The 16,694-nt window shown below is 40.6% G+C and overlaps 1 protein-coding gene across 2 annotated transcripts in view; it reads right to left on the reverse strand.

Moving 5' to 3' along the window:
• anks1b (ankyrin repeat and sterile alpha motif domain containing 1B) overlaps positions 1–16,454 on the reverse strand; it is a 215,732-nt gene extending 199,278 nt beyond the window's left edge. For both annotated transcript variants that reach the window (XM_062994177.1, XM_062994186.1), the window contains exon 1: positions 16,164–16,454. In XM_062994177.1, the coding sequence (XP_062850247.1) occupies positions 16,164–16,367 (204 nt within the window). In that variant the 5' untranslated portion in view covers positions 16,368–16,454. The remainder of the gene's footprint in view (positions 1–16,163) is intronic.
• Between the last annotated feature and the right edge of the window lie 240 nt (positions 16,455–16,694).

Genomic DNA, 16,694 nt, shown 5'->3' on the forward strand with positions numbered 1-16,694 from the left:
CTGCACTAGCCCACTGCCTCTGGCATCTACATACAATTGTCTATGTCTGAGGGGAGGATAGCCAAGACCCTGCAATAGATTGGCATCATCACTGCAGTTACAGTGCAGCGGCGAGCTGGAATTCACTACAGGAAACACTAAAACTCAGCTCGCTGGTATCACTAAATCATTTTAAACTTTTAATTTCTAACCACCTTCAGACAGCCTGTAACTGTTTTACTAGATCTTAATTACTTTACTTTTTAGTTTTTGGCTTTTTCTTTATATGTTAATTAGCTGCTTATTTACCTTTGTTGTTTGACTTAAGATTACTAAATTTTGACTTGGTTTTTATTTTTATTTCTTCATTTTTTGTGTATTGTAAATTCTCGGCTGCATTGAAAATGAGGGTCACCCTCAATGTATTTCCGAGTTAAAATAAAGGTTAATAAAATAAATCATATTCCGAGTGTGCTACTGCATTGTGTCAGGTGATTCCGGGAAAACCAGATACACATGAAACATAAAAACAAAATAAAATAAAATAAAATAAAAATAAAATGTTTTTAACAAGCTTAGAGTCAGGTGACCAAGTATTATATATAATAAATTAGAGATTAGTTTGTTTTATAAACCAGAATGTCTGTATCACAGGTGATCATACTGTATAACAGTTAAACAATTAAAGTCAATAAGGTAGCATTGATGCACTGTGTGGGAATACACTTACTGACTGCAGCCTAGCTGAACCTCTGTACATCTTCTCTCCTCTGTGCCACATTTAGTAATTAGTGTGCAGAGCAACAGATAATGTAATTTTATAAAACGGATAGTTCCGGTCCTAAAATCTGATTGGCTGAGCCGCGTTCGAAGCCGTTGTAAAATCCGCGATAAACGCACACCTATGACCACCTCACATCATTCCATATTAATACGCCACTGAAAAAAAAAAAAGTGAATGTTACGTTCGCCCTCATGTTGCCTAGCAACACTGTTAACGGACTACGTGATTTCGCGGAAGAATGCTTTTTGTAAGTGTTTTTGTAAATAAAAACATTTATTTATTGAACATTGTTGTATTTTATTATATTTTATGTTGACCGCCGTTTTATAAAAGCAATAAGCCACTCGAGGCCGTGCGTTACTGCTAGGATTTTATCACAGGGAAAGACGTTTTAGACTTCCCCGTGATAAAATCGCAGTAACGCACGGTCTCTCGTGGCTTATTGCTTTAGTATATCCACAAAGTGTATATGGTCTTTATAGTAAGTGTAGCTCTTAAAACAACCACTGTATGCATGTTCAAGATGTCTTTTGTGTTTCCATGCTTGATGTGTGTACATTTATACAAAAAAATTACTGGACATTATGATTTCTACAAGGTCGCTGTCCGCACTATTTTGGATCACCCAGTTTATTCAATACTTAACAGCGACATTGATATTAAAGGCACCCTTTGGCTTTGTTTGAAATGTTAGTGCTACTTGAAATCAAAGTGCTACTTGTCAAATCTAGTTTATAGCTAATACATGCTGTTAATTAGCAATCAACTTAATAAAACTCACTGTGTATACATGATTATAATAGTGATTAATTATTTCAAAGTGTAAGTTTATTTTGCAAGAGATGGTGACCTATGCAATTAAAATGTTTCCTCTTTCTGATATTTCTTGCATCATTATTGCAATAATTTCCTATGTTAAATGCAGTTTGAGCATTTGTTTCAAATATATTTCTTCCCATTTTATTTATTATGTGTTCTGAGGAAAGTATACAGAGTAAATACTGATGATAATCCACATAACAGGTGTTTACTGCCATGCAATTAACGTCATGATTTTATAACGAGCCCACCTGCTGAGGAAAATCATGTCCTTATGCTTTGCCAAATATGGCCGGCATAGGGGGCATGGAATCGCAGATGTGATATGTTGCTTCCTCTTAACTGATAGTCACAGAACTAAGAGATCAGTTTTCTGTTTACAGACTTGCTAGCTCCTCTGCTGGCAACCTGCTCTCTCTTGAAACTGTGATGCTGGGCTCAGTCAGGTACAGTTTTCTGCTGGTGTATGATGCCAGCACACTTATCTCTATCTGGGAACGCTAAATGAGCAAGCAAATGTTTGTTTGGCAGCTCTTTTCTGGAGCGGGCCCCACAAGTGGATCCACAATGAGCTCAGGCTGCGCTAGCTGTCCCTAGCTTGTTCTGGGTTTTTTTTTTTTCTCCTTTTTCCACCAACTGTGTTGTTGTAGGTGCACTAAGCAGCTTGCCATATTGTGCAACCAGTTTTTGTTTCTACACCCTACCTTGTTTTGTCTTATATTTCATTTGTTTCCATTGTTTTAGCCTTTTTCCTATTTACTCTCTTTGGTTTGTTTGTGGTTTTAGTCACAGTATTTTTCTACCTTGGTTAAGCATCCTGCAGATGCAGTTCATTTTCAGTTCCTGTAGGTGTGGGGCTACACCTGCCACTTCATTCGTAAGGCAAAGTTGACTGTTACAGATTTACAAGGTTATAGCTCGGAGTGCAATTTTGGCCAGTTTATTTTTTAACTAATAACTGACCATCATTAGTTTTACATGTAAACAATAACAACAAGATTACAAGAATGGAATTAAAGATGGAAATAGTGAACCTGGCAATGTAGAATAGTAAGACAATAAGACAAACACTGTGAGCAGATCCAGTTCAACATTAGGAATGTAAGTTTTAAATGGAAGTCAACCACTTTATCCTGGTCAGTGTCCTGAAATTGCACTTTCTCCAAACTAAGTGCTCTTGTGTGTGTGGAGATCTGTTTTCAGTTCAAATAGAGCATCAGCTGTTGAAAATTAATTCATAAGGCATTAACTGAACAGTGACTTTTATGATTAACTATTGACATCCCTAGTTCTATCAAAGAAATACAGAGTACAGAACAGTGATACCAGAGTAGAGAGAAAAGAGGCATATAGTACCATAGAGAGAAATATCAAGGAAAACAAACCAGAGCAACAGCATGTGTGTGTGTGTGACAGCTCCCTGTGCTAGCAAGCAGGACCATTTTAATAAACAGCTGAGGGATTGCACACAATATTTAGTTCTGCTGAGAGTACATCCCAGTGGTCTTTATTAAATCAAACACTTCTGTGCTTTACTGCCTTTTAACCATAGAATCTCATCCTACCCATTACATTGCTCCTGCTAAATGGATTTACCAGCAACACAAAGAGCTAGCACTATATTCAAGCTAATCCGGTTATTTCGGACATTGGCACACATATTCATGGAGTTGAAATAAAAATATTGTGTTCATGATTTGCAATTTTGCCATGCATTAATATGTGTTATTTCACCTCTGTGAACCCTCTGGACTATGGTGGCTGAAACGTGGCTTGGAAAACTAATATTTACATACACTGATGTGCCAACAACCCCAATATGTTCAAGGCAATGCCTAATTTGTAACAACTATGCATGTGATTGTCAGACATATAAGAAGTGTTGGGCTGATGGTAGTTACTGGTAGTACGTCGGTTGAATTATCTCCAAACAAGCAAGGCGTGCTTACAGGTAGCCACAGAATACCCACCAACAGTGGTTCAAGGAGGGACAAGCCATGAACCATGACAGAATGTTTGTTGGCCAAGACTCATTCATGCCAGGGGACATGAGGTAATAATGAGGTGAATATTTCATAACACAGCACATCAAACCCTTCTGAGTATGGGGCTGCACATTCTGCACCACCTTTAAAGGCACCTAAAATGGTCACGCAGGCATCAGAACTGGACATCGGAGCCATGAAAGAAGGCCAATTGGTCTGAATAGTGTCATAGTACCCGATACCACAGGACACCAATAGACAAGCAATGGACTGCACCTTCTGCACCACCTTCAAAAGCACCTAAAATGGTCACATGGGCATCAGAACTGGACATCCGAGTCATTACAGAAGGCCAGTTGGTCTATATAATGTCATGGTACCCAATATCACTGGACACCAATAGATAAGTAATGGGCTGCACCCTCTGCACCATCTTCAAAAGTACCTAAAATGGTCACGCAGGCGTCAGAACTGGACATCGGAGCTGTGAAAGATAGCCAACTGGTCTGAGTAATGTCATGTTATAAGATACCACAGAACACCAATAGATGTATTGTAAAGTTCAAGTCTTAGCTGGTCATAGCTGTTTTAGAAGCATACTATGTGGGTTTCAAAGGCTTTAATATTCACATGTTTATTTAAACTGGAACTACACAAAAAAGCTAAGAAAAAAAAGTAAAGTCTGATATTCCTTGTCAAACTCACTCAAATCCTTACACTTGCCTATTTTTCCTGCTTCTAACACACCAACTTTAAGAATAAAATGTTCACTTGCTGCCTAATATATCCCACTCACTAACAGGTGCTATGATGAAGAGATAATCATATTATTCACTTCACCTCTCAGTGCTCATAATGTTATGCCTCGTCGGTGTATATATTTCAATCCTTTGATGGTTCTTTAATTGATACTTAAACTCAACTGTTTAAGCAACAAGTGCTGGCAATATAGAAATCACACTTGCAACAAGCTTAAATGGAGGAAAGTGGCTTAATCTGTATCTGTATGTAAGACATTGAGAAATGAAAGACAGGCAAAGAAGTGTCTAAAGATATAAAAACCAAAATTGTACAAAAGGTTTATTTCCAAAAAGGTTATTGCTTCTACGTCCACTTTGTGCAATATTAGTAAAAACTTTACATTGGCACTGATGAAAGTGGCACTGTAGCTGATATCCCTGAATGTGGGCAGATGAGAAAATGTATAGAAAATGCCAACGAATTAATCAATCAATCAACAAATTCAATTCAAGCTGACCACTATTGTACAGGTTACAATAGTGTCAGCTCATACTATTCATCATTATATGAATTAAATAGCTATGGTAGGAGACCCAGGTTGACTCCACTGCTGACAAAGCCCAGTGGATAAATAAGACCAGGCTTTTTGTTAAATCACATCATTGTCCAATTTACAGCTTTAACGGAATATTACAGTCCCTACAGCCAAACCATGGTAGAGGTTCATGGTGGAGGTTGCCTTGCTGCTTCTATCGCTGGATGCCTTGACTGTGTGCATGGCATCATGAAATCTGAAGACTACCAAAGAATTTTGAAGCTCAATGTATGGCTCAGTGTCAGAAAGCTGAGTTTCTGTCAGAGGTCACGAGTCTTCTAACAATACAATGACCCAAAAAAGCATTTTACAAAACACACAGAAATGGATTAGCAGTTGGGAGAATCCACCCTTCAAAACTGAGATACCTGAAACAGGCCAACAAAAGTGTAGAGGCATACACTGATCAGCCATAACATTAAAACCACCTTCTTGTTTCCACACTCACTGTCCATTTTATCAGCTCCACTTACCATATAGAAGCACTTTGTAGCTCTACAATTACCGACTGTAGTCCATCTGTTTCTCTGCATGCTTTGTTAGCCCCCTTTCATGCTGTTCTTCAATGGCCAGGACTCTCACAGGACCACTACAGAGTAGGTATTATTTAGGTGGTGGATCATTCTCAGCACTGCAGTGACAATGACATGGTGCTGGTGTGTGTTGTGCTGGTATGAGTGGATCAGACACAGCAGCGCTGCTGGAGTTTTTAAATACCGTGTCCACTCACTGTCCACTCTATTAGACACTCCTACCTAGTTGGTCCACCTTGTAGATGTAAAATCAGAGACGATAAGTCATCTAGTGCTGTTGTTTGAGTTAGTCATCTTCTAGACCTTCATCAGTGGTCACAGGACACTGCCCTTGGGGCGCTGTTGGCTGGATATATTTTTGGTTTGTGGACTATTCTCAATACAGCAGTGACAGTGAGGTGTTTAAAAACTCCAGCAGCGCTGCTGTGTCTTATCCACTCATATTAGCACAACACACACTAACACACCACCACCTGTCACTGTCACTGCAGTGCTGAGAATGATCCACCACCTAAATAATGCCTACTCTGTAGTGGTTGTAGCTGATAAAATGAACAGTGAGTGTAGAAACAAGGAGGTGGTTTTAATGTTATGGCTGATCAGTGTATATTCTGATTTTAAAGAGATATATGCTGCCATCAAGACATTTATTCCCAGGAAGTCCATTTCAGTATAACAATACAAGACCTTATTCTGGATGCAGTGTAAGTGTGGCATTGTAGACACAGAGTGCATGTTGTCTTGACTTACCTGCCTACAGTTCACATCTAACTCCTATTGAAAATGAATCAGACAACAGCAACCACAGACAGTTGAGCTGTTGAAGTCTTGTATCAAGCAAGAATGGTCAAAAATTTTACTTGCAAAAGTGCAACAATTACTATCTTTAGTTTCCAAACGTTTAATTAATACAACCTGTGATCTAACACAGTGGTGTAATACAACTAAACATTTAAACATTTCTTTGTAGTTTAGTCAGTTAAAGCTTAAATGAGGTTTGTACCTATATACCTATTCTATTTACCAAGCTACTATTTTGCATTCTATTTTTAAAACTATTTACTACTTTGAAGGGTACCACCACAGTTACAATTTAGTACAATTTACTTTCCTTTTTAGTGAACTTGAAGCCATAAATAACTATTCACCCAAATTAACCACTGCACATAAATAGGTTCTGAAGCAATATATATTTTTCTGTACTTACATCTCAAAGAGTGTGCCATTACTCGGTGTGAAAAATATTAGACATGAAAGTAGCATCTCAATGTCTTATCTTGTAAAGAAATCCACAAACAAAATGAATCCTAATGTAACGGTGTAAACTGCTATAACACTGTATCCGGTAATAAAGCTCAAACAACTGTATTCCTCAGGCTTTGAATAAGCGAGAAGAACACCCGCAGCAAGACAGGAAGTGAAACCCTCCCATACCGAACACCACTTCCCATCCTGTTTCCCATGGCGATTAGCTAGCAGTGTCACCAGAAAAAGGATATCAATTCATTCCTATGGAAATTTCTGGAACTGAGGGGCTCTTCTCTATAGTAGTCTGTACATGTGTGTCTTTCATATTACTGTTTACAGTATGTACAGTGAGTGTTTAACCTCATTTTTAATAAATGATTTTTAGAAGATTCCATGTACTAGTTGAATCGTATGTATTAAACAGCTAGGTGAAGTCAAAACTGTCATAACAATCCTGGTATTCTGCAACTCTTTTGCTGAATGATTTTGTCAAAAATGAATTATAAACCTTTAGAAGTTCTTTCAGGTTTTTGAAACAAAGTTTTTGTCACTAACTTTGTGGCATGGCCTCCTAATTCTTCTTTAATGCAATATTAATATTTACTACAGCTGTTGTCTTCTGTAAACTCCCCTTAACAATACTGGCACCCCTGGTGAAGATTAGTAAAGAAAGTGTTATAAGAAAGTCCCCTTATGTCGAATTAACCTAATTCCATACTGAGTCCCTGCATATAATACTTTACGCAGCTTCTCTCTGCCAATAAAACAGCACTCAGCCTTCTCCTATAACATCTTATATGGTTGGAGAGTGCAGAGAAGAACCATTCCTTTTTACAGAATCTCTCCAGGTTGTCCAGGGTCCTAGGTTCCATCATGTGCACTCTCTTCTTTAGCTCACCCCACAGCAGAGATGGGGACTCGAGTCGCACGTAAGTCGCACACACAGCAACTTCAGACTCGTTTCAAATGACTCGGACTTGACTCGTGACTCGCAAAAAATGACTTGTATACAACAAAAGTCAGCATGTGTTAACTTTAGTTACGTGTGACAATTATATACAGTGTATCACAAAAGTGAGTACACCCCTCACATTTCTGCAAATATTTTATTATATCTTTTCATGGGACAACACTATAGACGTGAAACTTGGATATAACTTAGAGTAGTCAGTGTACAACTTGTATAGCAGTGTAGATTTACTGTCTTCTGAAAATAACTCAACACACAGCCATTAATGTCTAAATAGCTGGCAACATAAGTGAGTACACCCCACAGTGAACATGTCCAAATTGTGCCCAAATGTGTCGTTGTCCTTCCCTGGTGTCATGTGTCAAGGTCCCAGGTGTAAATGGGGAGCAGGGCTGTTAAATTTGGTGTTTTGGGTACAATTCTGTCATACTTGCCACTGGATATTCAACATGGCACCTCATGGCAAATAACTCTCTGAGGATGTGAGAAATAGAATTGTTGCTCTCCACAAAGATGGCCTGGGCTATAAGAAGATTGCTAACACCCTGAAACTGAGCTACAGCATGGTGGCCAAGGTCATACAGCGGTTTTCCAGGACAGGTTCCACTCGGAACAGGCTTCGCCAGGGTCGACCAAAGAAGTTGAGTCCACGTGTTCGGCGTCATATCCAGAGGTTGGCTTTAAAAAATAGACACATGAGTGCTGCCAGCATTGCTGCAGAGGTTGAAGACGTGGGAGGTCAGCCTGTCAGTGCTCAGACCATACGCCGCACACTGCATCAACTCGGTCTGCATGGTCGTCATCCCAGAAGGAAGCTGACGCACAAGAAAGCCCGCAAACAGTTTGCTGAAGACAAGCAGTCCAAGAACATGGATTACTGGAATGCCCTGTGGTCTGACGAGACCAAGATAAACTTGTTTGGCTCAGATGGTGTCCAGCATGTGTGGCGGCGTCCTGGTGAGAAGTACCAAGACAACTGTATCTTGCCTACAGTCAAGCATGGTGGTGGTAGCATCATGGTTTTGGGCTGCATGAGTGTTGCTGGCACTGGGGAGCTGCAGTTCATTGAGGGAAACATGAATTCCAACATGTACTGTGACATTCTGAAACAGAGCATGATCCCCTCCCTTCGAAAACTGGGCCTCATGGCAGTTTTCCAACAGGATAACGACCCCAAACACAACCTCCAAGATGACAACTGCCTTGCTGAGGAAGCTGAATGTAAAGGTGATGGACTAAACCCAATTGAGCACCTGTGGCGCATCCTCAAGTGGAAGGTGGAGGAGTTCAAGGTGTCTAACATCCACCAGCTCCGTGATGTCATCATGGAGGAGTGGAAGAGGATTCCAGTAGCAACCTGTGCAGCTCTGGTGAATTCCATGCCCAGGAGGGTTAAGGCAGTGCTGGATAATAATGGTGGTCACACAAAATATTGACACTTTGGGCACAATTTGGACATGTTCACTGTGGGGTGTACTCACTTATGTTGCCAGCCATTTAGACATTAATGGCTGTGTGTTGAGTTATTTTCAGAAGACAGTAAATCTACACTGCTATACAAGTTGTACACTGACTACTCTAACTTATATCCAAGTTTCATGTCTATAGTGTTGTCCCATGAAAAGATATAATAAAATATTTGCAGAAATGTGAGGGGTGTACTCACTTTTGTGATACACTGTATATATATATATATATATATATATATGATCCTACATCATTCTGATAGTGTCATTTTCTGCTCTCTAATAATGCTCCGGCCATCTTAACCCGCAACGCACGCAATGGGTAAATGTTCCAGTCAGCTTCCGGCATAGTGATGAAGCGTCTCTCCCCACTCCCTCCTTTGGATTGGAATCTCACTTAAAATGGTTGAATACCCTACGTAGTGCACTTCACTGGAACAGCTGGTGTGGCAAAAAAACTCCAGGCCAGAAAAAAGCTGCTTGACTGAGGCACTATCTTACCCTTCATATAAGTTAGGAACCAGAACCAGAACAAAAGAGCACCAGTAAAAAGGCCAGGGGAGAAGCTAGGCAGGTCGTCAGGTCTGACCTATAGCCAGGAATATCAGTAAGATCCAAGATTCATGAGGAATCAGTAAACATGACTAACATCTAGAGCAAAAAATGGCTGTGGACCAGGTAGCAAAATATGTGAACCATTTTCTAATGCCAACTGAGACAGCTTTTTGACTACACAATAGCCCTGTTGCACTCTTGAGAAGGCTGTTACTATTAATATCATCTGCAAGAGCACAGCAGTAGCTATGGACCCAGATCTCCAATTTAAGAAAAGGGGTCATTTTCTACCCACAAATCAAATACCAGCAGCTGCCTTCCTTTTTTACAAATGCTGGGCATGAACCAATTAGGTTGTTTCTTCCTAATCCTACACCTCAGTGGAGGTGGTCAGGACCTGTCGAGAGTAATGAAGTGTGTAGACATGGCCTGCAATGTCTAAGAATGTGTGTGCTTTAAGAAGCAGAGTGTAAAGGAGAAGGGTAGTAGTGAAAAATCGAGGGGAGTCAGGAGAGAACAATCATTGAAAATGCATCCAACATAACTCATTCTCTTTTAAACAGAAATCCATGCAGCATGACATCCCTATCCCGTTCTACACCCCATGACATTTTAGTCAGAGGAAACAGAGCAGAGAAAAAGCAAAAAAGAGAAAAAGAGGAGGAGGAGCGTAGTTTCTGGGATCAAAGTCCTCTGTGTTCGTACAGCTGCTCTCATTCATAAGCAAAGAACCCCTACCGAGCACGCTCACTGCACCTCAGAACACACACACACACACACACACACACACACTCATGCATATTAAGAATGAGATATAAAAATAGGCAGACTGCATAACTGCCCAATAGACATAATGTGACCCAAACAAAATATACACTAAAATACAAGAAATACAAAATAATTAGGATATAAGTAGGATATGTATTTATTTATTTAGAGAGAATACAGCATAGATAGGATGCCTGAGAATTGCAGGGCTTCACACTGTGGTGAGTAATAACAGTATTCAGTTAAGATGCACAAAGCCTGAATAAGACAACAGCTAACACTAACAGTTTGTCCTCTTATTCATCTGTGGTTATGGGACACAAATGGCACAGCTGCAAAATGGCCCAACTGTGAAATGTAGTGTTGGTTGCAAGCATTCTTTTTAACAGTAGGGACGGGTGCTGGTTAGGATTTGCAGGATCTTATTTTATTAAAAAGAAAATAAGAGACAAAACTTACTTTGATAGATTAAAATGTCTCTTATGGTTGCATTTTTTATTGTTCATGGGATTAGCCAAGTAAGATTACCTTCGTAACAGTGACTCTTGATATATAAAACTTTTGTGTAGAAATTAATTTGATTGGGCACTTTCAGTTCAGCAGTTAGGGTACAGTACTAGTAATCCAAACATCACTGGTTCACCCCACCCCCTTGCCAGATTGCCACTGTTGAGCATTGGATTAAGGCCTTCAACACTGAATTGCTTGGATTGTATTAATTTACAATAGTAATTTTTCATGCAAACTAGAATGAGCACGGTGGCTCAATGGGTAGCACTGTCGCCTCACAGCAAGAAGGTCCTGGGTTTGATCCACAGGTGGGGCGGTCCGGGTCCTTTCTGTACGAAGTTTGCATGTTCTCCCCGTGTCTGTGTGGGTTTCTTCCAGGAGCTCCGGTTTCCTCCCACAGTCCAAAGACATGCAAGTGAGGTGAATTAAAGATACAAAATTGTCTACGACCGTATTTGACATTAAAGACTTGTGAACTGATGAATCTTGTGTAACCAGTAACTACCTGTCCTGTCATTAATGTATCCAAAGTGTGTAAAATATGACATTAAAATCCTATTAAATAAATAAGAACTTATAAGTTAAGAAATAGCTAAATAACTAACAACGGTGGATGATTTCAGGATAAAATACTCCAGTCTCGGTCTGACTATGCCAACTTGGCAAGTGTTGCGAATGGCAAGTTTCTGGTGTGACCTGGGCTTTAGGGCATCAATCTCATTGTGTCCAGAAACCAGTGGCGGCTGCTGGTCTTTCAAACAGGGGAAGCTCATTGTCGGCTTACATCATAAAATTTGTCAATTTATTTATATATAAATTGTGCCCTCTGTTCCTTTTCAAGAAAATGGCCTGAAATGGGATGCAGTTTGTCTTTCGACTTTACTCGCAAAATCCGCGATGGGACTGAAGCTCTAAGTGATAGCTGTCAATCAAAACGGGATTCAGCCTTTCGACTGATCCTCCAATCATCTTGCAGAAGCTCAGCGTCCAGACCCGCCCACAGCTCCATTCACCCCCAGAGACGCTCAGCGTCCGGGGGCGGGACAAAATCGTGGCATTTATCCAATGACCGACGAGTTTTGAAGCAATAAAAAAAAAAACTCCCATGCAGCCCCATTGAAGTGAAGAGACGCTCAGCTTCTGCGGGCAAATGCATTGAGCTACGGGAATGTATGAGAAGTTGGAGTCAGTCGATTTGTGATAAGTAGCTGATTCTGAACAAACTCGTCTTCGAGATGAATGTGTTCTAACGCATTTGTAGTCAATGAAATGTTAACACAACTGTACAGTGTATCACAAAAGTGAGTACACCCCTCACATTTCTGCAAATATTTTATTATATCTTTTCGTGGGACAACACTATAGAAATAAAACTTGGATATAACTTAGAGTAGTCAGTGTACAACTTGTATAGCAGTGTAGATTTACTGTCTTCTGAAAATAACTCAACACACAGCCATTAATGTCTAAATGGCTGGCAACATAAGTGAGTACACCCCACAGTGAACATGTCCAAATTGTGCCCAAAGTGTCAATATTTTGTGTGACCACCATTATTATCCAGCACTGCCTTAACCCTCCTGGGCATGGAATTCACCAGAGCTGCACAGGTTGCTACTGGAATCCTCTTCCACTCCTCCATGATGACATCACGGAGCTGGTGGATGTTAGACACCTTGAACTCCTCCACCTTCCACTTGAGGATGCGCCACAGGTGCTCAATTGGGTTTAGTCCATCACCTTTACCTTCAGCTTCCTCAGCAAGGCAGTTGTCATCTTGGAGGTTGTGTTTGGGGTCGTTATCCTGTTGGAAAACAGTTTTCGAAGGGAGGGGATCATGCTCTGTTTCAGAATGTCACAGTACATGTTGGAATTCATGTTTCCCTCAATGAACTGCAGCTCCCCAGTGCCAGCAACACTCAAGCAGCCCAAGACCATGATGCTACCACCACCATGCTTGACTGTAGGCAAGATACAGTTGTCTTGGTACTTCTCACCAGGGCGCCGCCACACATGCTGGACACCATCTGAGCCAAACAAGTTTATCTTGGTCTCGTCAGACCACAGGGCATTCCAGTAATCCATGTTCTTGGACTGCTTGTCTTCAGCAAACTGTTTGCGGGCTTTCTTGTGCGTCAGCTTCCTTCTGGGATGACGACCATGCAGACCGAGTTGATGCAGTGTGCGGCGTATGGTCTGAGCACTGACAGGCTGACCTTCCACGTCTTCAAACTCTGCAGCAATGCTGGCAGCACTCATGTGTCTATTTTTTAAAGCCAACCTCTGGATATGACGCCGAACACGTGGACTCAACTTCTTTGGTCGACCCTGGCGAAGCCTGTTCCGAGTGGAACCTGTCCTGGAAAACCGCTGTATGACCTTGGCCACCATGCTGTAGCTCAGTTTCAGGGTGTTAGCAATCTTCTTATAGCCCAGGCCATCTTTGTGGAGAGCAACAATTCTATTTCTCACATCCTCAGAGAGTTCTTTGCCATGAGGTGCCATGTTGAATATCCAGTGGCCAGTATGACAGAATTGTACCCAAAACACCAAATTTAACAGCCCTGCTCCCCATTTACACCTGGGACCTTGACACATGACACCAGGGAGGGACAACGACACATTTGGGCACAATTTGGACATGTTCACTGTGGGGTGTACTCACTTATGTTGCCAGCTATTTAGACATTAATGGCTATGAGTTGAGTTATTTTCAGAAGACAGTAAATCTACACTGCTATACAAGCTGTACACTGACTACTCTAAGTTATATCCAAGTTTCATGTCTATAGTGTTGTCCCATGAAAAGATATAATGAAATATTTGCAGAAATGTGAGGGGTGATACACTGTACATATTTGACCATTTATTTTTTGACATTTTAGGGGAAGCTGAGCTTCTCTTGCAGTCTTAGAGAAATCGCCACTGCCAGAAACCCATCAGTAGTATTGTATATTAAACATTGTTTACACAACCCCACTTACATGTGAGTTGGCTAGAGTTCCTGGCATACTTCTGCTTTTTCCTTAGAGCTAGATCAATTATTCATCCTCCCAGAGCTACAGTTCAACTCTCTCTTCAGCTTCTTGCTGTCTTTATTCCCTACAATGGTGTACATCCTCCTACCCTGTTTCAGTTATCTCACAGACAATGTGACAAAGCTTATATACCTCACCAAGCCATGAAAGCTTTAGCCTGGCATATAATTATACACTGATCAGCCATAAGATTAAAACCACCTCCTTGTTTCTACACTCACTGTCCATTTTATCAGCTCCACCTACCATATAGAAGCACTTTGTAGTTCTACAATTACTGACTGTAGTCCATCTGTTTCTCTACATACTTTTATTATCCCGCTTTTACCCTGTTCTTTAATGGTCAGGACCCCCACAGAGCAGGTATTATTTAGGTGGTGGATCATTCTCAGCACTGCAGTGACAATGACATGGTGGTGGTGTGTTAGTGTGTGTTGTGCTGGTATGAGCAGATCAGACACTGCAGCGCTGCTGGAGTTTTTAAATACCGTGTCCACTCACTGTCCACTCTATTAGACACTCCTACCCAGTTGGTCCACCTTGATGTAAAGATGTAAAGTCAGAGACGATCGCTCATCTATTGCTACTGTTTGAGTTGGTCATCTTCTAGACCTTCATCAGTGGTCACAGGATGATGCCTTCGGGGCGCTGTTGGCTGGATATTTTTGGTTGGTGGACTATTCTCAATCCAGCAGTGACAGTGAGGTGTTTAAAAACTCCATCAGCATTGCTGTGTCTTATCCACTTATACCAGCACAACACACACTAACACACCAGCACCATGTCAGTGTCAATGCAGTGCTGAGAATGATCCACCATCCAAATAATACCTACAGTACTCTGTAGTGGTCCTGGGAGAGTCCTGACCATTGAAGAACAGCATGAAAGGGGGCTAACAAAGCATGCAGAGAAACAGATGGACAGATGGTGTGCATATTGATTTATTTAATTTATTTCTGTTATTTTGCCCACCCTTTATATTGTAGTTTAATGTTTGTGTTTCTTTAGCCACACTAATGTTCTACCTTGGTTAAGTCTCCTGCATATTGGCTTCATCCTCCCCATGCTCGCAGGTAAGCCGCCTTAGTGGAGAGGCGCAACCCGTCCCATTAAGGAACACAGAAATACAGTACCATTACTCTTACTCTAGTAGCACAGCCATTCACCTTGCAGCTTCAGAATACAGATGGTTCATGACTGGTTCTACTGTATCTACTCTATTGTACAACATTTTTATTAGCTGATGTTTGTGCCACATTAAGTATGTAAAAGATTGAAAGTGGGTTGTTTTTGTGCATTGAGCTATGGTAAAGGTTTTGAAATGTGCCCTTTTATTAGAGTACTTTAGTATTAGCCACCAGATAATCACAAGGTCATAGCCATGATGTTCAAAAATTAATAACTGACTGTGTGGAAGAAAATACTTTTTTACAGGTTAACTTCATATACAAAATAGGATAGTTCAGTGTTCAGCTGCTTTATTACTTGCATTAACTGCAGGTTAAAAAAGCAGTTGCTGTTTTTAATTGTCTTATAGAAAATACATATTAGTCATTATCCTCCCAAACTGGTAGATGCCATAGAAGAGAGAGGGGAGACTAAGTTTCTGGGTAGAATAAATAAAAAGTGGGTCATCTGTGTAAATTGATCTACATACCATGATTCAGAGGTATGTGTGGAAAATTGGTCTGTTAATGTTTTGTCATGAATTTGGGGTGTTTTGCTTCACATACTTTAAAGATCTCCAGAAATCTGACTGTTAGTTTGATGCTTTTTGTAGCCTTGCCCACTGTGATGGATGACTTTTCCCCAATGTCTGATCCAAATTTATTGAGACATGACAGTGTTTTTTACAAAACTGTCTCTTTCTTAGTCTGAGGAAAAATGTGTTTCTAGATTCGCATGAGCTGAAACAGACATGAGAGATACAGTACACCCACAGTGTAGGACGCATTACTGACCGACCTGCTAGCTTATTGACGTTTCTTTAAAAAGATCAGACAGGAGCCAAATCCAACGGCTGATAATACTGTAGATTGGATGTGCTAGCAAAAATGTAAAAAAAAAAAAAGTATCTGGCAACCATTTACACAACTGATCAACCCATTAAAATGAACAAAAAAACCTTAAGCATGTGTGAATTTACTGCATATTCAGAGATCTGACACAAACCTCTGTGTTGACATCCATGCCAGCTTCCAAAAGTGCCTGAACGGTAGTGTGGTGTCCGTTGCGGGCAGCGAGGTGCAATGGCGTGTGCTGGCATGTGTTGAGGCTCATGAGGTTGGGGTGAGCGCTCAGCAGCATGCGCACCACCTGTAGCCGGCCGTAGAGTGCAGCTAGGTCCAAAGGTGTCTCGCCTCGGCGGTTCCTCATGCTGGGGTCGGTCAGCTCCTGCAGTAGCACACATACGACCTCCGAATGGCCATATTGTGCCGCACAGTGCAATGCCGTCTCCTTCTCATGGTTCTGCAACAAACAAAACATGGAATGATTTATTATTAAACTACACAGTCAGCTTTAGAATTCATGGTTCCTAAATACAAGCAAAAAGATTGTGAAAAATGTTCTAGTTAAAAGCATAATTTTGTAGAATAAATCATTAAGAACTATGAGGAAAGCAAACTTTGAAAAAGAAACATTTATTTAATAGAAAACATCACTAATCAAAAGTACACAAGTACTGCTATTACTATTTAGAAA

This window comes from Trichomycterus rosablanca, chromosome 1 (genome assembly GCF_030014385.1).
Source record: "Trichomycterus rosablanca isolate fTriRos1 chromosome 1, fTriRos1.hap1, whole genome shotgun sequence".
Classification (NCBI taxonomy): domain Eukaryota; kingdom Metazoa; phylum Chordata; class Actinopteri; order Siluriformes; family Trichomycteridae; genus Trichomycterus; species Trichomycterus rosablanca.